This window comes from Bufo gargarizans, chromosome 5 (assembly GCF_014858855.1).
Source record: "Bufo gargarizans isolate SCDJY-AF-19 chromosome 5, ASM1485885v1, whole genome shotgun sequence".
Taxonomy (NCBI): Eukaryota; Metazoa; Chordata; class Amphibia; order Anura; family Bufonidae; genus Bufo; species Bufo gargarizans.
Window position 1 is genome coordinate 288,926,811 of NC_058084.1, and position 26,243 is coordinate 288,953,053.

General features: G+C 43.2%; 1 protein-coding gene across 1 annotated transcript in view; it reads right to left on the reverse strand.

The window, feature by feature from the left end:
* The window catches only part of LOC122939420 (cadherin-12-like), a 377,302-nt gene that overhangs the window by 37,920 nt on the left and 313,139 nt on the right, over positions 1 to 26,243 (reverse strand). The window contains exon 5 of the mRNA XM_044295487.1: positions 18,799 to 18,966. Within this exon, the coding sequence (XP_044151422.1) occupies positions 18,799 to 18,966 (168 nt within the window). The remainder of the gene's footprint in view (positions 1 to 18,798; positions 18,967 to 26,243) is intronic.

Genomic DNA, 26,243 nt, shown 5'->3' on the forward strand with positions numbered 1-26,243 from the left:
TCTGCCGGAACCCATCCCCTATGATGTCACAGGCCAATAAAACTCTGATTTTGCATGGTCTTCACGATTTTTACTGTGAGCTGAGTGTAGGGAGAGATGTGGCATGTGCTCATGTGCTAGGGACAGTGCTTCTCCAATAATCCAGCAGCCATGTTTGATCCATCCACAATATTTAGCCATCTGATCTTAACTCTAATAATTTTAAACCAAAATACCACTAGGTTCTTATTAAGTATCTTATGAAGAGATTAATGTGGGTTTATGGTCATCCCTGTTATGGATAGTTCAATTTTATTTCTTTGAACAAGATTTTCCCACCTCAATGTTGTGTACCATCTGTGGTACCATCACACAGGAGGAGAGGGACTGCTGCATACATGCTTTCGCTCCCTCGATCTCCACTAGGGGGACTGGAGAATACCCAAATGACCACAACATCTGAAGGTTTAAAAGTTAGTGCCAGACGTCTGCTCTTTAAAACAGCAGACACCCAGCTGCCATGGTACCCGCTGCATAGGCCCAGCTGCCAACGTAAATTTACTAATGATGTCTATCAGTACATGGTTATATAGTTTTCAATAGCTTGATCCTCACTCAGTATGAAAGGGCCCTAAAGTAGGACTTGTACTGCATATCATCAATGCAGCCAATCAGGAAGAGCATAAAAGATTACAAATATAATATGCAAATCGAGAGCTAAATATAACTAGAGTTGAGCGAACACCTGGATGTTCGGGTTCGAGAAGTTCGGCCGAACATCCCGGAAATGTTCGGGTTCGGGATCCGAACCCGATCCGAACTTCGTCCCGAACCCGAACCCCATTGAAGTCAATGAGGACCCGAACTTTTCGGCACTAAAAAGGCTGTAAAACAGCCCAGGAAAGAGCTAGAGGGCTGCAAAAGGCAGCAACATGTAGGTAAATCCCCTGCAAACAAATGTGGATAGGGAAATGAATTAAAATAAAAATTAAATAAATAAAAATTAACCAAAATCAATTGGAGAGAGGTTCCATAGCAGAGAATCTGGCTTCCCGTCACCCACCACTGGAACAGTCCATTCTCAGATATTTAGGCCCCGGCACCCAGGCAGAGGAGAGAGGTCCCGTAACAGAGAATCTGTCTTCATGTCAGCAGAGAATTAGTCTGCATGTCATAGCAGAGAATGAGGCTTCACGTCAGCCACCACTGCAACAGTCCATTGGCATATATTTAGGCCCAGCACCCAGGCAGAGGAGGGAGGTCCCGTAACAGAGAATCTGTCTTCATGTCAGCAGAGAATTAGTCTGCATGTCATAGCAGAGAATGAGGCTTCACGTCAGCCACCACTGCAACAGTCCATTGGCATATATTTAGGCCCAGCACACACACAGGCAGAGGAGAGAGGTCCCGTAACAGAGAATCTGGCTTCATGTCAGCAGAGAATCAGTCTGCATGTCATAGCAGAGAATGAGGCTTCACGTCAGCCACCACTGCAACAGTCCATTGGCATATATTTAGGCCCAGCACACACACAGGCAGAGGAGAGAGGTCCCGTAACAGAGAATCTGGCTTCATGTCAGCAGAGAATCAGTCTGCATGTCATAGCAGAGAATGAGGCTTCACGTCAGCCACCACTGCAACAGTCCATTGGCATATATTTAGGCCTAGCACACAGGCAGAGCAGAGAGGTCCCGTAACAGACAATCTGGCTTCATGACAGCAGAGAATCAGTCTGCATGTCATAGCAGAGAATCAGGCTTCACGTCAGCCACCACTGCAACAGTCCATTGTCATAAATTTAGGCCCAGCACCCAGGCAGAGGAGAGAGGTCCCGTAACAGAGGATCTGGCTTCATGTCAGCAGAGAATCAGTCTGCATGTCATAGCAGAGAATCAGGCTTCACGTCAGCCACCACTGCAACAGTCCATTGTCATAAATTTAGGCCCAGCACCCAGGCAGAGGAGAGAGGTCCCGTAACAGAGGATCTGGCTTCATGTCAGCAGAGAATCAGTCTGCATGTCATAGCAGAGAATCAGGCTTCACGTCAGCCACCACTGCAACAGTCCATTGTCATAAATTTAGGCCCAGCACCCAGGCAGAGGAGAGAGGTCCCGTAACAGACAATCTGGCTTCATGTCAGCAGAGAATTAGTCTGCATGTCATAGCAGAGAATGAGGCTTCACGTCAGCCACCACTGCAACAGTCCATTGGCATATATTTAGGCCTAGCACACAGGCAGAGGAGAGAGGTCCCGTAACAGACAATCTGGCTTCATGTCAGCAGAGAATCAGTCTGCATGTCATAGCAGAGAATGAGGCTTCACGTCACCCACCACTGCAACAGTCCATTGGCATATATTTAGGCCTAGCACACAGGCAGAGCAGAGAGGTCCCGTAACAGACAATCTGGCTTCATGACAGCAGAGAATCAGTCTGCATGTCATAGCAGAGAATGAGGCTTCACGTCACCCACCACTGCAACAGTCCATTGGCATATATTTAGGCCTAGCACACAGGCAGAGCAGAGAGGTCCCGTAACAGACGATCTGGCTTCATGTCAGCAGAGAATCAGTCTGCATGTCATAGCAGAGAATGAGGCTTCACGTCAGCCACCACTGCAACAGTCCATTGGCATATATTTAGGCCTAGCACACAGGCAGAGCAGAGAGGTCCCGTAACAGACAATCTGGCTTCATGACAGCAGAGAATCAGTCTGCATGTCATAGCAGAGAATGAGGCTTCACGTCACCCACCACTGCAACAGTCCATTGGCATATATTTAGGCCTAGCACACAGGCAGAGCAGAGAGGTCCCGTAACAGACGATCTGGCTTCATGTCAGCAGAGAATCAGTCTGCATGTCATAGCAGAGAATGAGGCTTCACGTCAGCCACCACTGCAACAGTCCATTGGCATATATTTAGGCCTAGCACACAGGCAGAGGAGAGAGGTCCCGTAACAGACAATCTGGCTTCATGTCAGCAGAGAATCAGTCTGCATGTCATAGCAGAGAATGAGGCTTCACGTCACCCACCACTGCAACAGTCCATTGGCATATATTTAGGCCTAGCACACAGGCAGAGCAGAGAGGTCCCGTAACAGACAATCTGGCTTCATGACAGCAGAGAATCAGTCTGCATGTCATAGCAGAGAATGAGGCTTCACGTCACCCACCACTGCAACAGTCCATTGGCATATATTTAGGCCTAGCACACAGGCAGAGCAGAGAGGTCCCGTAACAGACGATCTGGCTTCATGTCAGCAGAGAATCAGTCTGCATGTCATAGCAGAGAATGAGGCTTCACGTCACCCACCACTGCAACAGTCCATTGGCATATATTTAGGCCTAGCACACAGGCAGAGCAGAGAGGTCCCGTAACAGACAATCTGGCTTCATGTCAGCAGAGAATCAGTCTGCATGTCATAGCAGAGAATCAGGCTTCACGTCAGCCACCACTGCAACAGTCCATTGTCATAAATTTAGGCCCAGCACCCAGGCAGAGGAGAGAGGTCCCGTAACAGACAATCTGGCTTCATGTCAGCAGAGAATTAGTCTGCATGTCATAGCAGAGAATCAGGCTTCATGTCAGCCACCACTGCAACAGTCCATTGGCATATATTTAGGCCTAGCACACAGGCAGAGGAGAGGTTCATTCAACTTTGGGTAGCCTCGCAATATAATGGTAAAATGAAAATAAAAATAGGATTGAATGAGGAAGTGCCCTGGAGTCCAATAATATATGGTTATGGGGAGGTAGTTAATGTCTAATCTGGACAAGGGACGGACAGGTCCTGTGGGATCCATGCCTGGTTCATTTTTATGAACGTCAGCTTGTCCACATTGGCTGTAGACAGGCGGCTGCGTTTGTCTGTAATGACGCCCCCTGCCGTGCTGAATACACGTTCAGACAAAACGCTGGCTGCCGGGCAGGCCAGCACCTCCAAGGCATAAAAGGCTAGCTCTGGCCACGTGGACAATTTAGAGACCCAGAAGTTGAATGGGGCCGAACCATCAGTCAGTACGTGGAGGGGTGTGCACACGTACTGTTCCACCATGTTAGTGAAATGTTGCCTCCTGCTAACACGTTGCGTATCAGGTGGTGGTGCAGTTAGCTGTGGCGTGTTGACAAAAGTTTTCCACATCTCTGCCATGCTAACCCTGCCCTCAGAGGAGCTGGCCGTGACACAGCTGCCTTGGCGACCTCTTGCTCCTCCTCTGCCTTGGCCTTGGGCTTCCACTTGTTCCCCTGTGACATTTGGGAATGCTCTCAGTAGCGCGTCTACCAACGTGCGCTTGTACTCGCGCATCTTCCTATCACGCTCCAGTGCAGGAAGTAAGGTGGGCACATTGTCTTTGTAGCGTGGATCCAGCAGGGTGGCAACCCAGTAGTCCGCACAGGTTAAAATGTGGGCAACTCTGCTGTCGTTGCGCAGGCACTGCAGCATGTAGTCGCTCATGTGTGCCAGGCTGCCCAGGGGTAAGGACAAGCTGTCCTCTGTGGGAGGCGTATCGTCATCGTCCTGCCTTTCCCCCCAGCCACGCACCAGTGATGGACCCGAGCTGCGTTGGGTGCCACCCCGCTGTGACCATGCTTCATCCTCATCCTCCTCCACCTCCTCCTCATCCTCGTCCTCCTCGTCCTCCAGTAGTGGGCCCTGGCTGGCCACATTTGTACCTGGCCTCTGCTGTTGCCAAAAACCTCCCTCTGAGTCACTTCGAAGAGACTGGCCTGAAAGTGCTAAAAATGACCCCTCTTCCTCCTCCTCCTCCTCCTCCTCCTGGGCCACCTCCTCTTCCATCATCGCCCTAAGTGTTTTCTCAAGGAGACATAGAAGTGGTATTGTAACGCTGATAACGGTGTCATCGCCACTGGCCATGTTGGTGGAGTACTCGAAACAGCGCAACAGGGCACACAGGTCTCGCATGGAGGCCCAGTCATTGGTGGTGAAGTGGTGCTGTTCTGTAGTGCGACTGACCCGTGCGTGCTGCAGCTGAAACTCCACTATGGCCTGCTGCTGCTCGCACAGTCTGTCCAGCATGTGCAAGGTGGAGTTCCACCTGGTGGGCACGTCGCATATGAGGCGGTGAGCGGGAAGGCCGAAGTTACGCTGTAGCGCAGACAGGCGAGCAGCAGCAGGATGTGAACGCCGGAAGCGCGAACAGACGGCCCGCACTTTATGCAGCAGCTCTGACATGTCGGGGTAGTTGTGAATGAACTTCTGCACCACCAAATTCAGCACATGCGCCAAGCAAGGGATGTGCGTCAAATTGGCTAGTCCCAGAGCTGCAACGAGATTTCGCCCATTATCACACACCACCAGGCCGGGCTTGAGGCTCACCGGCAGCAACCACTCGTCGGTCTGTTGTTCAATACCCCGCCACAACTCCTGTGCGGTGTGGGGCCTGTCCCCCAAACATATGAGTTTCAGAATGGCCTGCTGACGTTTACCCCGGGCTGTGCTGAAGTTGGTGGTGAAGGTGTGTGGCTGACTGGATGAGCAGGTGGAAGAAGAGGAGGAGGAAGCCGAGAAGGAGGAGGTGGCAACAGGAGGCAAAGAATGTTGCCCTGCGATCCTTGGCGGCGGAAGGACGTGCGCCAAACAGCTCTCCGCCTGGGGCCCAGCTGCCACTACATTTACCCAGTGTGCAGTTAGGGAGATATAGCGTCCCTGGCCGTGCTTACTGGTCCACGTATCTGTGGTTAGGTGGACCTTGCTACAGATGGCGTTGCGCAGTGCACACTTGATTTTATCGGATACTTGGTTGTGCAGGGAAGGCACGGCTCTCTTGGAGAAGTAGTGCCGGCTGGGAACAACATACTGTGGGACAGCAAGCGACATGAGCTGTTTGAAGCTGTCTGTGTCCACCAGCCTAAATGACAGCATTTCATAGGCCAGTAGTTTAGAAATGCTGGCATTCAGGGCCAGGGATCGAGGGTGGCTAGGTGGGAATTTACGCTTTCTATCAAATGTTTGTGAGATGGAGAGCTGAACGCTGGCGTGTGACATGGTTGAGACGCTTGGTGACGGAGGTGGTGGTGGTGGTGTTGGTGGTACATCCCCCGTTTGCTGGGCGGCAGGTGCCAACGTTCCTCCAGAGGCGGAGGAAGAGGCCGAGGCGGCAGCAGCAGAATAGGCCGAGGCGGCAGCAGCAGAAGAGGTAGCAGGGGGAGCCTGAGTGACTTCCTTGGTTTTAAGGTGTTTACTCCACTGCAGTTCATGCTTTGCATGCAGGTGCCTGGTCATGCAGGTTGTGCTCAGGTTCAGAACGTTAATGCCTCGCTTCAGGCTCTGATGGCACAGCGTGCAAACCACTCGGGTCTTGTCGTCAGCACATTGTTTGAAGAAGTGCCATGCCAGGGAACTCCTTGAAGCTGCCTTTGGGGTGCTCGGTCCCAGATGGCGGCGGTCAGTAGCAGGCGGAGTCTCTTGGCGGCGGGTGTTCTGCTTTTGCCCACTGCTCCCTCTTTTGCTACGCTGTTGGCTCGGTCTCACCACTGCCTCTTCCTCCGAACTGTGAAAGTCAGTGGCACGACCTTCATTCCATGTGGGGTCTAGGACCTCATCGTCCCCTGCATCGTCTTCCACCCAGTCTTGATCCCTGACCTCCTGTTCAGTCTGCACACTGCAGAAAGACGCAGCAGTTGGCACCTGTGTTTCGTCATCATCAGAGACATGCTGAGGTGGTATTCCCATGTCCTCATCATCAGGAAACATAAGTGGTTGTGCGTCAGTGCATTCTATGTCTTTCACCGCTGGGGAAGGGCTAGGTGGATGCCCTTGGGAAACCCTGCCAGCGGAGTCTTCAAACAGCATAAGAGACTGCTGCATAACTTGAGGCTGAGACAGTTTCCCTGGTATGCATGGGGGTGATGTGACAGACTGATGGGGTTGGTTTTCAGGCGCCATCTGTGCGCTTTCTGCAGAAGACTGGGTGGGAGATAATGTGAACGTGCTGGATCCACTGTCGGCCACCCAATTGACTAATGCCTGTACCTGCTCAGGCCTTACCATCCTTAGAACGGCATTGGGCCCCACCATATATCGCTGTAAATTCTGGCGGCTACTGGGACCTGAGGTAGTTGGTACACTAGGACGTGTGGATGTGGCAGAACGGCCACGTCCTCTCCCAGCACCAGAGGGTCCACTAACACCACCACGACCATGTCCACGTCCGCGTCCCTTACTAGATGTTTTTCTCATTGTTATGGTTCACCACAACAACAAATATATTATTTGGCCCAATGTATTGTATTCAAATTCAGCGGGATATAAATTTGAGGCCTAGTATTTAGGCGCTGGGTGACCGGTATGGATTTAGTGACAGAATTAGACTTAGAAATACACAGTAGCGGGTGTGTGTGAAGTTATTCTGAATGACCCAATGTGCACCTTGAATATTATATACCCTTTTAGGGATAGATTTCAAATAGCTCTGATATAGCAGAAACCACTAAATTATGAAATTGCTAAATTGGGAATTGTATTTCAACCCAGAACAAAAAATGTGCTTTGACGGACACTAAATAACTTTCCCAGCCACAACAGGACAGCGTTAACGAGAGATTTAGCAGGATATAAATTTGAGGCCTAGTATTTAGGCGCTGGGTGACAGGTATGGGTTTAGTGACAGAATTAGACTTAGAAATACACAGTAGCGGGTGTGTGTGAAGTTATTCTGAATGACCCAATGTGCACCTTGAATATTATATACCCTTTTAGGGATAGATTTCAAATAGCTCTGATATAGCAGAAACCACTAAATTATGAAATTGCTAAATTGGGAATTGTATTTCAACCCAGAACAAAAAATGTGCTTTGACGGACACTAAATAACTTTCCCAGCCACAACAGGACAGCGTTAACGAGAGATTTAGCAGGATATAAATTTGAGGCCTAGTATTTAGGCGCTGGGTGACAGGTATGGGTTTAGTGACAGAATTAGACTTAGAAATACACAGTAGCGGGTGTGTGTGAAGTTATTCTGAATGACCCAATGTGCACCTTGAATATTATATACCCTTTTAGGGATAGATTTCAAATAGCTCTGATATAGCAGAAACCACTAAATTATGAAATTGCTAAATTGGGAATTGTATTTCAACCCAGAACAAGAAATGTGCTTGAACGGACACTAAATAACTCGCCCAGCTACAGCACTAAGGACAGATTTAGCTGGATATAAATTTGAGGCCTAGTATTTAGGCGCTTGGTGACAGGTATGGGTTTAGTGACAGAATTAGACTTGGAAATGCACAGTAGCGGGTGTGTGAAGTTATTCTGAATGTCCCTATGTGCACCTTCAATATGATCTACCCTTTTAGGGATAGATTTCAAATAGCTCTGATATAGCAGAAACCACTAAATTATGAAATTGCTAAATTGGGAATTGTATTTCAACCCAGAACAAAAAATGTGCTTTGACGGACACTAAATAACTTTCCCAGCCACAACAGGACAGCGTTAACGAGAGATTTAGCAGGATATAAATTTGAGGCCTAGTATTTAGGCGCTGGGTGACAGGTATGGGTTTAGTGACAGAATTAGACTTAGAAATACACAGTAGCGGGTGTGTGTGAAGTTATTCTGAATGACCCAATGTGCACCTTGAATATTATATACCCTTTTAGGGATAGATTTCAAATAGCTCTGATATAGCAGAAACCACTAAATTATGAAATTGCTAAATTGGGAATTGTATTTCAACCCAGAACAAAAAATGTGCTTTGACGGACACTAAATAACTTTCCCAGCCACAACAGGACAGCGTTAACGAGAGATTTAGCAGGATATAAATTTGAGGCCTAGTATTTAGGCGCTGGGTGACAGGTATGGGTTTAGTGACAGAATTAGACTTAGAAATACACAGTAGCGGGTGTGTGTGAAGTTATTCTGAATGACCCAATGTGCACCTTGAATATTATATACCCTTTTAGGGATAGATTTCAAATAGCTCTGATATAGCAGAAACCACTAAATTATGAAATTGCTAAATTGGGAATTGTATTTCAACCCAGAACAAAAAATGTGCTTTGACGGACACTAAATAACTTTCCCAGCCACAACAGGACAGCGTTAACGAGAGATTTAGCAGGATATAAATTTGAGGCCTAGTATTTAGGCGCTGGGTGACAGGTATGGGTTTAGTGACAGAATTAGACTTAGAAATACACAGTAGCGGGTGTGTGTGAAGTTATTCTGAATGACCCAATGTGCACCTTGAATATTATATACCCTTTTAGGGATAGATTTCAAATAGCTCTGATATAGCAGAAACCACTAAATTATGAAATTGCTAAATTGGGAATTGTATTTCAAACCCAGAACAAGAAATGTGCTTGAACGGACACTAATAACTCGCCCAGCTACAGCACTAAGGACAGATTTAGCTGGATATAAATTTGAGGCCTAGTATTTAGGCGCTGGGTGACAGGTATGGGTTTAGTGACAGAATTAGACTTGGAAATGCACAGTAGCGGGTGTGTGAAGTTATTCTGAATGTCCCTATGTGCACCCTTCAATATGATCTACCCTTTTAGGGATAGATTTCAAATAGCTCTGATATAGCAGAAACCACTAAATTATGAAATTGCTAATTGGGAATTGTATTTCAACCCAGAACAAGAAATGTGCTTGAACGGACACTAAATAACTCGCCCAGCTACAGCACTAACGACAGATTTAGCTGGATATGAATTTGAGGCCTAGTATTTAGGCGCTGGGTGACAGGTATGGGTTTAGTGCCAGAATTAGACTTGGAAATGCACAGTAGCGGGTGTGTGAAGTTATTCTGAATGACCCTATGTGCACCTTGAATATTATATACCCTTTTAGGGATAGATTTCAAATAGCTCTGATACAGCAGAAACCACTAAATTTTTAAATTGCTAAATTGGGAATTGTATTTCAACCCAGAACAAAAAATGTGCTTTGACGGACACTAAATAACTTTCCCAGCCACAACAGGACAGCGGTAACGAGAGATTTAGCGGGATATAAATTTGAGGCCTAGTATTTAGGCGCTGGGTGACCGGTATGGATTTAGTGACAGAATTAGACTGGATTATGGCCAAAAAATAACCACACTATTGCTGGTTAAATGCACTTGGTGATGGGCGCAGCTTGCCCCTGATGTAGTATATGGCCAAAAAATGAACAGACTATTGCTGGTTAAATGCACTTGTGTCACAGCTTGACCAACCACACTACTGAGGGTTAAATGCACTTGGTGACGGGCGCAGCTTGCCCCTGATGTAGTATATGGCCAAAAATGAACAGACTATTGCTGGTTAAATGCACTTGGTGACGGGCGCAGCTTGCCCCTGATTTAGTATATGGCCAAAAAATGAACAGACTATTGCTGGTTAAATGCACTTGGTGTGATAGCTTGACCAACCACACTACTGAGGGTTAAATGCACTTGGTGACGGGCGCAGCTTGCCCCTGATGTAGTATATGGCCAAAAAATAAACAGACTATTGCTGGTTAAATGCACTTGGTGTGACAGCTTCACCCTGATGTAGGCTTTAGCCAAAAAACAAACGCACCATTGAGGGTTAAATGCACTTGGTGACAGGCGCAGCTTGCCCCTGATGTAGTATATGGCCAAAAAATAAATAGACTATTGCTGGTTAAATGCACTTGGTGTGACAGCTTCACCCTGATGTAGGCTTTAGCCAAAAAACAACCACACTATTGAGGGTTAAATGCACTTGGTCGCAGCTTGTGCTGGCGCACCACAAGACACAAAATGGCCGCCGATCACCCCAGAAAAATGTGACTGACAAACGGTCTGGGCAGCCTAAAAACAGTGAGCAATTGAGGACCACAGCTGCAGATCGATCAGTTAATCAAGTCCTTTGGAGGAGTTAATCTGCCTAATCTCGCCCTACTGTCGCAGCCGCAACCTCTCCCTACGCTAATCAGAGCAGAGTGACGGGCGGCGCTATGTGACTCCAGCTTAAATAGAGGCTGGGTCACATGGTGCTCTGGCCAATCACAGCCATGCCAATAGTAGGCATGGCTGTGATGGCCTCTTGGGGCAAGTAGTATGACGCTTGTTGATTGGCTGCTTTGCAGCCTTTCAAAAAGCGCCAAGAAAGCGTCACAAAAGCGCGAAGAAAGCGACGAACACCGAACCCGAACCCGGACTTTACGAAAATGTCCGGGTTCGGGTCCGTGTCACGGACACCCCAAAATTCGGTACGAACCCGAACTATACAGTTCGAGTTCGCTCATCCCTAAATATAACACAAATCTTTTTTGGCTAATTAAGTCATTCATTTAGGAAGTGATATTATTATAATTATAGGTTAAGGGAGATAATTGTGTCTAAATAGAAGCTGTCATGGGAAAATTTGATTTGCAGGTCTTTGAGATGCATGAAATGAAAAAGACAAATATACTCTAGTTTAAAGAAAAGAGCCTCAGGTTATTAATCATTTTGATGTAAACTAGATCATTAAGAACTAAGGGAGCTATTCAATGATATAAAACTATACAAAATGATTACATTTCCATAAAATTGGTAAATTACTAATAATAATATGTTTTAAGTTTGGACTCCAACTTTACTTTTCAGATCTGCAGTCTTGTGACATTGTCCTTCACTGAATGCCCCTTTAAAATGAGCATGCCAAACTCAGTAAGTCCACATGCACCATGTGCCACAATTCTGGATTTCAATGATTTAGAAAGCAGCATCTAATTTCCGCTAAAGTCTGCACTAAGGCCACTTTCACACGGGCGAGTATTCCGCGCGGGTGCGATGCGTGAGTTGAACGTATTGCACCCGCACTGAATCCTGACCCATTCATTTCTATGGGGCTGTTCACATGAGCGGTGATTTCACGCATCACTTATGCGTAGCGTGAAAATCGCAGCATGCAGCATAGAAATGAATGGGGTCCATGAAAATCGCAAGCATCCGCAAGCAAGTGCGGATGCGGTGCGATTTTCACGCATGGGTTCTAGGTAGCAGTCTATTCACTGTATTATTTTCCCTTATAACATGGTTACAAGGGAAAATAATAGCATTCTGAATACAGAATGCATAGTATAATAGTGCTGGAGGATAAGGTGAGTTAACTTTTTTATTTATTTTTTACCCTTCCAGCACTATTATACTATGAATTCTGTATTCAGAATGCTATTATTTTCCATGTTATAAGGGAAAATAATACAATCTTCAGAACATCAATCCCAAGCCCGAACTTTTGTGAAGAAGTTCGGGTTTGGGTACCAAACATGCGCAATTTTTCTCACGCGAGTGCAAAGCGCATTACAATGTTTTGCACTCGCGCGGAAAAATCGCGCATTTTCCCGCAACGCACCCGCATCTTATTCGGGCAAAAAACATGACGCCCGTGTGAAAGAGTCCTAACAGTTTCAGTAAAGAGCTTCCTGAGCCGAACATGTTGCTTCTAAAGGAAGCAATTGGTCATATGAAAGGATTGTGTCACCCAAAACACATTATTAATAAGTAACTGATTTTATGTAAACAGTACCATGTTTATATAGTTTTATATCACTGGACAACCCCTTTAAAGAGACCATCTATTTATGGAAACTTAGGACCTAATTTATCTTACATTCTTCTGGTGTGAAAATAAGCAAATTACATTTTCGTATCATTTTCAATGTGACTTGCATAAATTTTTATTTTTTTGTACAAATTGCATTTCTCCACTGCCTTCATCACTTTCCCGGCAAGGGTGGGAGGGTGGAGGGCCAGTTTTGTGATGTAGAAAAAAGTTTTTTTAACCCTCAATTGACCACCTACTAAGCATTCTGTATTCAGAATGCTATTATTTTCCCTTATACAGTGAATAGACTGTCATCTTAGCAACCATGAGTGAAAATCGCACCGCATCCGCACTTGCTTGCGGATGCTTGCGATTTTCACTCAGCCCCATTCACTTCTATGGGGCCTGCGTTGCGTTATAAACGCACAATATAGAGCATGCTGCGATTTTCACGCAACGCATAAGTGATGCGTGAAAATCACAGCTCATGTGCACAGCCCCATAGAAATGAATGGGTCCAAATTCAGTTGCGGGTGCAATACGTTCACCTAACGCATTGCACCCGCATGGAAATCTCGCCCGTGTGAACGCAGCCTTAACCCTTTCCAGAACCGAAGATTTTTTTTTTTTTGCGTTTTCGTTTTAAGCTCCCTGCCTTCCAGAGCCATAACTTTTTTATTGTCTGTTCACATAGCATTATCAAGGCTTGATTTCTGTAGGACAAGTTGTACTTTCCGATGCCACCATTTATGTTGCATAGGATGTAGTGGAAAGTGGGCAAAAAAATTCCAAATGGGGTGAAATTGTAAAAAAATGCAATTCCACCACAGTTTTACAGTTTAATTTTTTTTATTTACGACGTTCGATGTACGATAAAACTGACCAGTTACTTTTCTACAGGTCAGTACGAATCCGGTGATACCTTATATGTATAGTTTTCTTTGCGTTTTGATAGTGATAAAAAATGTAAAAGTGGGAAGAAATATTTAGACCCCTATAACTGTTTTGTAATTATGTGTATGGAGCTATATGGGGGCTCATTTTTTGCGGGGTGATCTGAACTTTTCAATGATACTATTGTGGGGTGTGTATGACTATTTGATCACTTTTTATTTAATCTTTTTGTAGAAAATGAAGCTACCAAAAACTTCAGATAGGCCATTAGGATGTATTTTTTTTTCAGTTTTGCCGTTTGCCGTATGGAGAATATATTTTTATACTATGGCCATTTCGCACATTGGCACCCTATGATGTGTATTTTATTATTATTTTTGTTCTTTTATTATTATTTTGGGAAAAGGAGGGTGATTTTTTTATTTCTAAAACAAATTTTTTGCACTTTTTTATAGTTCCCATACGGAAAAAAAAAAGTGTACTATTTAGAGTTGGTCAGTGCCGTGATGGGCACAAAATTCTCACAGAGCTTGGCAACCTATTTATGGCATTTGGAGTATCTAAAGTGGATATAAAAAGTCTATCAGCATGGCACATTTTGACTTGGCAAGATTTGCCCACTCTTCTTTGCAAATCACTCCAAATCTGTCAGATTGCGAGGGCATCTCCTGTGCACATCCCTCTTCATATTCACCCAACAGATTTTCCATCGGATTCAGGTCTGGGCTCTGGCTGGGCCATTCCAAAACTTTAATCTTCTTCTGGTGAAGCCATTCCTTTGTTGATTTGGATGTTCTCTTTGGGTCGTTGTCATGCTGAAAGATGAAGTCCCCTCTTCATGTTCAGCTCTCTAGCAGAAGCCTGAAGGTTGTGTGCCAATATCGACTGGTGTTTGGAACTGTTCATAATTCCATCTAGCTTAACAAGGGCCCCAGTTCCAGCTGAAGAAAAAACATCCCTAAAGCATGATGCTGCCACCACCATGCTTCACTGTGGGTATGGTGTTCTTTTGATGATGTACAGTGTTGTTTTTGCACCAAACATATCTTTTGGAATTATGGCCAAAAAGTTCAATCTTGGTTTCATCAGACCATAACACCTTTCCCACATGCTTTTGGGATACAGATGTGTTTTTGCAAAATGCAACCTGGCTTGAATGTTTTTCTTCGTAAGAAAAGGCTTTCGTCTTGCCACTCTACCACATAGCCCAGACATATGAAGAATACGGGAGTTTGTTGTCACATGTACCACACAGCCAGTACTTGCCAGATATTCCTGCAGCTCCTTTAATGTTGCTGTAGGCCTCTTAGTAGCCTCTCAGATGAGTTTTCCTTGCGTCTTTTCATAAATTTTGGAGGGACATCCAGTTCTTGGTAATGTCACTGTTGTGCCATATTTTCTCCACTTGATGATGACTGTCTTCATGGTGTCCATGGTATATCTAATGCCTTGGAAATTATTTTGTATCCTTCTCCTGACGATACCTTTAACAATGAGATCCCCCTGATGCTTTGGAGGCTCTCTGTGGACGATGTCTTTTGCTCGGGGGATGCAACTAAGAAAATTCAGGAAAGACCAACTAGAGCAGCTGAACTTTATTTGAGGTTAATCAGAGGCACTTTAAATGATGGCAGGTGTATGCTGACTCCTATTTAGCATGATTTTGAATGTGATTGCTTGATTCTGACACAGCTACATCCCCAGTTATAAGAGGGCGTGCACACTTATGCAAGCACATTATTTTAGTTTTCTTTGCTTTCTTCCCTCCACCTAAAGATTTCAGTTTGTTTTTCAATTGAGTTGTACAGTTTATAGGTCACCTTAAAGGTGGAAAAAGTAAAGTTCTGAAGTGATTTTTCTTTGTCTTTTTTTTTTTTTTTTTTTGTTTTTACATCACAGAAACATTACATTTTAACAGAGGTGTGCAGACTTTTTATATGCTGCACAATACAAATACACTATATATATATATATATATATATATATATATACATATATTATATTATAGGCATATCACATCCCTGCCTCAATCAGTATTTTTGGGGGTCAACTGGTGTATCACACCAGTTGAAGTTAGTTCTTCCAGTAGAGTTTGTCCCTCTGTATAGCTGTGGTATCTTAGCAGAACTGCACACAAATGCTGCACATGCACTATATATAAATTATATTATAGGCATATCACACCCCTGCCTTAATCAGTTTTTTGGGGGGCAACTGGTATATCACAACAGTTTGCAATTAGTTGTTCCAATAGCGTTTGTCTCTCTGTATAGCTGTGGTATCGCACCAGAACCGCACACAACTGCTGAACAATACAAATGCACTATATAGAAATTATATCATAGGTATATCACACCCCTTCCTCAATCGTTTTTTTTGGGGGGGAAACTGGTATATCACACCAGTGAAATTAGTTCTTCCAGTAGCGTTTGTCACTCTGTATAGCTGTGGTATCGCACCAGAACCGCACACAACTGCTGAACAATACAAATGCACTGCATTGGTGTCTCTAACAGTCCATCCCTGCTACACACAGCAACCTCTCCCTACACTGGCAAAAGACTGAATGTAAAATGGGTTTATTTTTAGGGTGGGGGAGTGTCAATGTGCTGAAACATCTCAATTGGCTGTCCTGTCCCACCTGATGGATGTGTCTTGGGTCAAAGTTCGGCACAATGCAAAATAATATGGCGCCAGCGGATATCACCATATGTTTGCCTGTTCGGCGAACCACGAACAAGCAAAGTTTGCCGTGAAACGACCGCTGGTCCATATAAGATCTGCCATTATTAATCCTGTAGCTTTTTGTCTAGAACTTCCTCAGGCTCTTAAAATTCATAATGTGTTTCACAATCTTTGCTGAAGAGATATGTTGAACCTTTGGAGTAATCCCCTTTGCCACCCGCTCCTGTCATGGTGGATGGCAGTTTGGAATTCCAGATTGCCAAGATTATTTACTCTCCAGTTCTCCGTAGAGCTCTTCAGTGGCTTGTTCACTGAAAGGGTTATGGACCAGAGGAGAGAATGTGGGTACCGGCATCTGACGTGAATGGCAGTCATTTGGTCAAAGCCTTTCACAGTCGCATCCTGATATGTTTGGTCCTGGGTGCCCAGAGGTCACCTGTAGAAGGGGGAGTACTGTCGCAGACGTACCGCGACATTCGGACGAGTTAGAGCCTTGGCTCAAAATTATTCTGCTGATAATTTCCCTCCTTAGCCTCTTTAAAAATTGTGAGGTACTCCAGGCGGAGAAAGCTGAAGCAGGTGTACCATGTAAACTTACTGAAACCGTGGAAAGATAGGGGATCAATATGGACAACAGCCCCCGGATGGGTTTTCTGGGGTAGAGTTTCCAGTCCCACAGTCTGATACGAGGGAAGCAGTTGCCACAGTAACAATTGCTGATAACCTTTACTCTAAATAGACTTAGGGGGCCAGGGAGTTTGTCAGCGGGAACACAGATGTGTATTCGGTCCTCCCTGGACGCACTTCTATCATCCGACATGACATTGTCACTAAGCCTCAGGCCAGGATCCGGTTGAAACCATACCGGGTACCTGAGTCGGGGAGACAAGCCATCTCGGAAGAAGTGCAGCTGATGTTACAGCTAGTTGTCATCGAGTTGTCAAAAAGTCCTAATACCCAAGCCGTTACATTACGATTCTGTATGACTTCCGCAAACTTAATGGGGTTTCCAAGTTTGATGCATATCCCATGCCCCAAGTGGATGAGCTTATTGAGAAGTTATGCCAAGCCCGGTATTTTTCTGTTTTAGACCTCACCAAAGGGTACTGGCAAGTACCCTTGATGGAGGCTGCCAAGGAGAAAACTGCTTTCATCACACCAGAGGGGCTGTGTCAGTACAAGGTATTACCCTTTGGTCTACATGGCGCTCCTGCCACGTTTCAAAGGCTAATGGACATTGTACTCCGTCCACATCATCTGTACACTTTGGCGTACCTGGACGATTTCGTTAGCCACAGTACTGACTGGGAAAGTCACCTACCTAAAGTACAGGCTGTAGTGGAGTCCCTTAGGAAGGCTGGCTTAACCGCTAACCCAAAAAAGTGGGCAATAGGGTTAGAAGAGACCAAGTACCTGGGGTATGTAATTGGGCCTAGAGTTATTAAACCTCAGGTGAACTAAATTGAGGCAATTTGGAATTAGCCCCGACCTGTCACTACTGGGAATGGTGGGAAACTATATGAGGTTTGTCCCCCACTTTGCTACAGTGTCCGCACCATTGAGAGGCCTTTTCAAGAGATGAAAGTCAGTGGCGGTCCACTAGAATGAGCAGGCGGAAAAGGCTTTCTCTGCTTTGAAGTCAGCCCTGTGTTGGTCCCGGTTTTGGTGACACCCAACTTCAAAAGGGAGTATATAGTACAGACTGATGCCTCCAAAGTAGGTCTCAGTGCTGTACTGTCTCAGGAAGTCAACGAGGAGGAGCATCCCGTTGTCTTCCTCAGCCAGAAACTTACTCCAGCCGAAACCAGGTATAGTATAGTGGAGAGAGAGTGCCTGGCTACCAGGTGCACTCGAGTCTCTCCGCTATTATTTGTTGGGGAGAAAGTTTTGTCTGGTGACCGACCACTCCCCTCTCAAATGGATGAACCAGGCCAAGGACAGAAATGCCCGGGTCACCCGGTGGTTTCTGTCTTTGCAAAATTTCAAGTTTTCGGTGGAACACAGGGCAGGCCAGTTACAAGGAAATGCGGATGCCCTGACCCGGGTACACTGTTTATGTGTGTCCATCCCCTCAGAGTTGAACAAAGGGAGGGGTATGTAGGAAGGAACAAGAAGCCATCATTGATGGTCTGTATGTGTCACTGTGGTTCCTGGCCTCAGTGAGGTAAGAGCCAGTTTTTCTCAAGTGTCATTATTGCAGCAGTTTAGTATGCCTGTAAAGCTGGAATGACTTTCACTGGGAGTAGTCAAAAGCGGTGGGTGGATGGCTACTCCCCACATAGTCAGCACTATCAGGTGGTGTGGATCTACCTCCATCTAACAGTGAAGCTATGGAGTCCTCTGTACTGAAGGCTGAAAACTGCAAAAAATCATGCAGGCCGCCTGGAAGCCTACCAGTGAACTTTCTGTGGCTGAGCATTCAAACTGGTGTGAACTGACACCTAGAATTCCAGGTGAACATTGTTTTGTTTTGCTGTGTATGAACAAGTACCAAGACTGTTATGTTTTGCTGAGTGTGAATAAAACACTGAAGTTTGATTTACAACCTTGTTCCTTGCCTCTATACTGCGTCCGCTAACCTGTCTACAAGAGAAAATCCCCACAGGACCCAAAAGATGCCTCTGCGTATATACAAGTACATTACTAAAACACAAAAAAAAAGCTACTTATACATAAAAAGAAAACTATTTACTAAATATGTTTGTAATAAACACTTACTTTTGGGAAACCTAGGTGGATTATCATTGACATCAGTAAGTGTTATATTGACAGTGGTAGTGCCTGCCAAACCACCTAGTTGCCCTCCCATGTCCTTGGCTTGGATAAGTACTTGGTATTGTTCCTTGACTTCTCGGTCCATGTTTGGTAAAGCTGTCCTGATCACACCTTCCAAGAAGATAATACAGTTAGTTTAGAAGGAGAAATGACATCATATTCATAAATTTAAATAAAAAGAATTAAGTAAATTCACTGATAAGCCAGGCACAATACCTTGTAGGACTAGATCAGAGGAATGATATGATAAAAAGTACTTTTAATTCATATGAAAATTAGCAGTTAAGGGCACCGAGGGAAGTCATTCTTTGCACCAGCCCCTCTCTCCTTCTCGATTATAGATGACTATGCAGGAACTTAGCCCTGTCAATCAAAAAGAGGAGGGAGGAACTGGCAGAGGAAGGCAGAATGGTTTGGGCTCACCCTCATTACATTCAGCTGAGCTAGCCCTATACGACATTGTGTCTGGTGATTTTATGGTGACAGACTCAGTGTAACGATGGCTACTAAATCTGAACCTTTATTTCTTGTTGCTTGCATAGTACAAACATAATGTATTCCATGGATCTGCACTTACAGTACATCATCCCTCACACCAGTCTTTATTTCATTGGAGCTCATAATCTACATTATTCCTCTATTTCTAGGAACCATATGCTAATTTCATAGGGGGGGGGGGGGGGATATCATACAAACTCACAAGAGTTGGTTACCCTGGAAACAATATAATTGGACATTGCTAGAGAATTCTTCATCCTATAGAATCCTAAACACTGCCTTTAGACCACATCCACACTTCAGTGTTTTGGTCAGTGATTTCCAACAGTGATGGTGAGCCAAAACCAGGTGTGGGTCAAAAACACAGAACAGGTGCAAATCTTTCCATTATATTGTATCTCTCTGTAGGCGTCACTCCTGGTTTTGGCTCATAATCACTTATAGAATTCATTAATCAAATCACTGAAGTGTGAACTAGAACTTAGACAGGTATAATATGGCACATTATTATGCCTAATTCTCCTGTATTTTATCGAAAAATGAGTTAAAGCTCCATACCTGTGGTTTTGAAACTTCTGATGAACCTCAGGAGGTTCTCTGTTTTGGCTGGATTCAAATGGAATCTCTCACTCTTTGAGCTATATAATATACAGGGAGTGCAGAATTATTAGGCAAATGAGTATTTTGACCACATCATCCTCTTTATGCATGTTGTCTTACTCCAAGCTGTATAGGCTTGAAAGCCTACAACCAATTAAGCATATTAGGTGATATGCATCTCTGTAATGAGAAGGGGTGTGGTCTAATGCCATCAACACCCTATATCAGGTGTGCATAATTATTAGGCAACTTCCTTTCCTTTGGCAAAATGGGTCAAAAGAAGGACTTGACAGGCTCAGAAAAGGCAAAAATAGTGAGATATCTTGCAGAGGGATGCAGCACTCTTAAAATTGCAAAGCTTCTGAAGCGTGATCATCGAACAATCAAGCGTTTCATTCAAAATAGTCAACAAGGTCGCAAGAAGCGTGTGGAAAAACCAAGGCGCAAAATAACTGCCCATGAACTGAGAAAAGTCATGCGTGCAGCTGCCAAGATGCCACTTGCCACCAGTTTGGCCATATTTCAGAGCTGCAACATCACTGGAGTGCCCAAAAGCACAAGGTATGCAATACTCAGAGACATGGCCAAGGTAAGAAAGGCTGAAAGACGACCACCACTGAACAAGACACACAAGCTGAAACGTCAAGACTGGGCCAAGAAATATCTCAAGACTGATTTTTCTAAGGTTTTATGGACTGATGAAATGAGAGTGAGTCTTGATGGGCCAGATGGATGGGCCCGTGGCTGCATTGGTAAAGGGCAGAGAGCTCTAGTCCGACGCCAGCAAGGTGGAGGTGGAGTACTGGTTTGGGCTGGTATCATCAAAGATGAGCTTGTGGGGCCTTTTCGGGTTGAGGATGGAGTCAAGCTCAACTCCCAGTCCTACTGCCAGTTTCTGGAAGACACCTTCTTCAAGCAGTGGTACAGGAAGAAGTCTGCATCCTTCAAGAAAAACATGATTTTCATGCAGGACAATGCTCCATCACACGCGTCCAAGTACTCCACAGCATGGCTGGCAAGAAGGGGTATAAAAGAAGAAAATCTAATGACATGGCCTCCTTGTTCACCTGATCTGAACCCCATTGAGAACCTGTGGTCCATCATCAAATGTGAGATTTACAAGGAGGGAAAACAGTACACCTCTCTGAACAGTGTCTGGGAGGCTGTGGTTGCTGCTGCACGCAATGTTGATGGTGAACAGATCAAAACACTGACAGAATCCATGGATAGCAGGCTTTTGAGTGTCCTTGCAAAGAAAGGTGGCTATATTGGTCACTGATTTGTTTTTGTTTTGTTTTTGAATGTCAGAAATGTATATTTGTGAATGTTGAGATGTTATATTGGTTTCACTGGTAAAAATAAATAATTGAAATGGGTATATATTTGTTTTTTGTTAAGCTGCCTAATAATTATGCACAGTAATAGTCACCTGCACACACAGATATCCCCCTAAAATAGCTAAAACTAAAAACAAACTAAAAACTACTTCCAAAAATATTCAGCTTTGATATTAATGAGTTTTTTGGGTTCATTGAGAACATGGTTGTTGTTCAATAATAAAATTTATCCTCAAAAATACAACTTGCCTAATAATTCTGCACTCCCTGTATGTCCTATGGACAAGGTTGTCTTCATGAGTCAACCCCTTTAAATTCTGGTTTTGGATGGTCTGCATTAAGCTTTATGAATAATTAGCTACATGGTGTAATAACCATTTATTTAAAAACACTTTTTTCTTTTATTACTGCACAATGAAAATGATATGGCATGATAAAATGAATAAAAAATAAAGCAAGACTGTGTTAAATATATTTTGGCACTGTCTTGAATGCAGCTAATGCTCATTCAATTCCTTAGAAAACACTGTATTCATAATAATGAGGCTTCTTTTTTTAGAATGAATGTTTAAAAGAAGCTGTTATTTTAAATACTAAATGTGGCAGTGGAAAAATATCACATATTTGTGAGTTAATTTCATGTGACGCTACTGAGAAGTCTTGTGAGAATTTTTAAATATGTGTTATTCAGTCATATCCAGGCATGTAGACTCTGGAATTATATAAAATTATGCTAAACAATTCTAGGGATTATTTAACCATTCAAGTACCTGCACTGCACATGTATTACGCAGATGTCCATGACTTAAGGACCAGCACAGTACATGTTTGGCGCTGTGATCGGGTGGGTGCAGAAGATGCACCTGCCCAATCCGCAGCAGAGGTTCAGAAGTCACTGATAGCCGGGCCCCTGCTTCATGCGCAGGCATTGGTGAAATCACAGATTCCGTTGCATTAACCCTTGATTTGCCGTGATCAGCGCTGACCACGGCTCGTGCGATGTGTGGTGGGAGGGAGAGAGCAGCCATCGGATCCCCGTGCTGCTGTGACGGGGACTCAATGGCAGGGAAGGCAGCTTGATGCCTTCCTTAGCCATAGTGGCTGCCTTCCAGGAGAACCTGTGAGATCCAGCTTCCTGGATCTCACAGGCAAATAGCTGTATAGCCAATGCAGTTATAGCCAATGCATCACAATACAGAAGTATTGTGATGCATTGTAAAGGGGATCAGACCCCTAAAAGCTGAAGTCCCAGAGTAGGACAAAAGATAAAGTGAAAAAATTAAGTTTTACAAAGAAAAAAGAAGAGTTTCAAATAAAAAATAACTCCTTTTCCCAAAATAAAGTAAAAAATAAATAAAAATGAATAGGGAAAAAAAGAAAAGTAGACATATTCGGTATTCCACATATAAACTAGCTCTATAAAAATATCACATGACCCAAGCAATCAAATAGATGTATGCCCCCCAAAATAGTACCAATCTAACCGTCACCTCATCCCGCAAAAAATAATCTGCTACCTAAGACAATCGCCCAAAAAACAAAAAAAACACTATGGCTCTTAGACTATAGAAACACTAAAACATAATTTTTTTGGTTTAAAAAATGCTCTTATTGTGTAAAATTTAAGTAAATAAAAAAGTGTACATATTAGGTATTGCTGCATCCGTAACAACATGCACATGACCTAACCCCTAAGGTGAACACCATAAAAAATAAAATAAAAAGGGTATCAAAAAAGCCATTTACTGTCACCTTACATAGCAAAAAGTCTAATAGCAAGCAATCAAGTCATTTGCACCCCAAAGTGCCAATCTAATTGACACCTTATCCCGCAAAAATGATACCCTACCTGAGACAATCGCCTAAAACACAAAAAAACTATGGCTCTCAGAATATGGAGACACTAAACATGATTTTTTGTTTCAAAAATGATATTATTTTGTAAAACTTAAATAAATAAAAAAGTTGACATATTAGGTATTGCCACGTCCGTAACAAATATAAAATTACCACATGACCTAAACTCTCAGGTGAACACCGTCAAAAAATTAAAAACCTGTGCTAAAAACAACTTTTTTTTGTCACCTTACATCACTAAAAGTGCAACACCAGGCGATCAAAAAGGCGTATGCCCCCCAAAATAGTACCAATCTAACCGTCACCTCATACCTCAAAAAATGAGCCCCTGCCTAAGACAATTGACCAAAAAAAAAACTATGGCTCTCAGCATATGGAGACACTAAAAGAATATTTTTTTTGTTTCAAAAATGCTGTTATTGTGTAAAACTTGGGTAAATTTAAAAAGTATACATATTAGGTATTGACGTGTCCGTAACAACCTGCTGTATAAAAATATCAAATGATTTAACCCCTCAGATGAACACTGTAAAAAGTAAATAATAGAAACAGTGCTAAAATAGCAATTTTTTTTCACCTTACATCACAAAAGATATAAGAGGAAGCAATCAAAAAGTCATATGCACCCCAAAATAGTGCCAATAAAAGTCATCTCATCCCGCAAAAATGGTACCCTACCTAAGACAATCTCACATTATGGAGACACTAAAATGATTTTTTCTGTTTCAAAAATGATATTATTGTGTAGAACTTAAATAAATAAGAAAAAGTAGAGATATTAAGTATTGAGGCATCCAGAAGAATTTTCTGTATAAAAATATTACACGAACTAACCCCTCAGATGAACACCGTAAAAAATAAAAATAAAAAGTGTGTCAAAAAAGCAATTTTTTGTCACCTTACATCACAAAAAGTTTAATACCAAGCAATCTAAAAGTCATACGCACCCCACAATAGTACCAATCAAAATGAGCCCCTAAAGTCACCCAGTCACCCAAAAAATAAAAAAAATAAAGCTTTCAGAATGTGGACACACAAACAAATCATTGCTTTATTACATGAAGCTGAAACAAGCAACCAAAAAAAGTCATATTTGGTATTGTCACATTTGTAACAACCTTCTCTATAAAAATACCACATGATCTAACCTGTCAGATGAACGTAAATAACAAAAAATAAAAACTGTGCCAAAACAGCAATTTTTTGATACCTTGCTCACAAAAAGTGTAATATAAAAATCATATGTACCCTAAAATAGTACCAACAAAACTGCCACCTTATCCCGTACTTTCCAAAATTTATTCACTTTTTTGGAGTTTAAATTATAGAGGTGCTTCAAATGGGACATGGTGTCAAAAAAACAGTCTAGCAAATCTGTCTTCTAAAAACCATATGGCGTTTCTTTTCTGCTGCGCCCTGCCATGTGCCCTTATAGCAGTTTGCGATCACATATGGGGTGTTTCTATAAACTACAGAATCAGGGCAATACACATTGAGTTTTGTTTGGTTTTTAACCCTTGCTTTGTTAGCGGAAAAAATGGATTAAAATGGAAAATCTGGCAATAAAGTGAAATTCAGAAATTTCATCTCCATTTTCCATTAATTCTTGTGCAACACCTAAAGGGTTAAAAAAGTTAGTAAAATCAGTTTTGAATACCTTGAGGGGTGTAGTTTCTAAATTGAGGTCATTTTTCGGGAAGTTTCTAATCTAGGGGTGCATCAGGGGGTCTTCAAGTGTGACATGGGAGCTTAAAATTATCCCAGTGAAATCTGCCTTCCAAGAACCATATGGCGTTCCTTTCCTTCTGCGCCCTGTCGTGTGCCTATACAGCAGTTTACGACCACATATGGGGTGTTTCTGTAAACTACAGAATCAGGGCAATAAATATTGAGTTTTGTTTGGCTGTTAACCCTTGCTTTGTTGGCAGAAAAAAAAATGGATTAGAATGAAAAATCTGCCCAAAGTGAAATTCAGAAATTTCATCTCCATTTTTTATTAATTCTTGAGCAACATCTAAAGGGTTCACAAAGTTTTTAAAATCAGTTTTGAATACCTTGAGGTGTGTCATTTCTAAAATGGGGTAATTTTTGGTTGGTTTCTATTAAGTAAGCCTTACAAAGTGACTTCAGACCTGAACTGGTCTTTAATATGTGGGTTTTGGAAATTTTCAGAAAAATTTCTAGATTTGCTTCTAAATTTCTAAGCCTTCTAATGTTCCCAAAAATATAATTGCATTCACAAAATGATGCAAACATTAAATAGACATATGGGGAATGTAAAGTTTAGGTATTACTATCTATTATAGAAGTAGAGAAATTGAAATTTGTAAATTTTTCAAAATTTTTGGCAAATTTGGTAATTTTTCATAAATAAAAATGAAATTTTTGGACCCAATTTTACAACTGTCATGAAATACAATAGGTGACAGGAAAACAATCTCAGAATGGCCTGTATAAGTAAAAAGCATTTCAAAGTTATCACCACATAAAGTGACACATGTCAGATTTAAAAAAAATGGCCTGGTCCTTAAGGTGAAATGTGGCAGTGTCCTTGGGGTTAACAGACACTCAAGGGTGAGATTCATTAAAATTGATATAAAGCAGATCCATTCATAATGGATGCATATGGTTGTATTATCAGTAGAGTTGAGCGAACACCTGGATGTTCGGGTTCGAGAAGTTCGGCCGAACATCCCGGAAATGTTCGGGTTCGGGATCCGAACCCGATCCGAACTTCGTCCCGAACCCGAACCCCATTGAAGTCAATGGGGACCCGAACTTTTCGGCACTAAAAAGGCTGTAAAACAGCCCAGGAAAGAGCTAGAGGGCTGCAAAAGGCAGCAACATGTAGGTAAATCCCCTGCAAACAAATGTGGATAGGGAAATGAATTAAAATAAAAATTAAATAAATAAAAATTAACCAAAATCAATTGGAGAGAGGTTCCATAGCAGAGAATCTGGCTTCCCGTCACCCACCACTGGAACAGTCCATTCTCAGATATTTAGGCCCCGGCACCCAGGCAGAGGAGAGAGGTCCCGTAACAGAGAATCTGTCTTCATGTCAGCAGAGAATTAGTCTGCATGTCATAGCAGAGA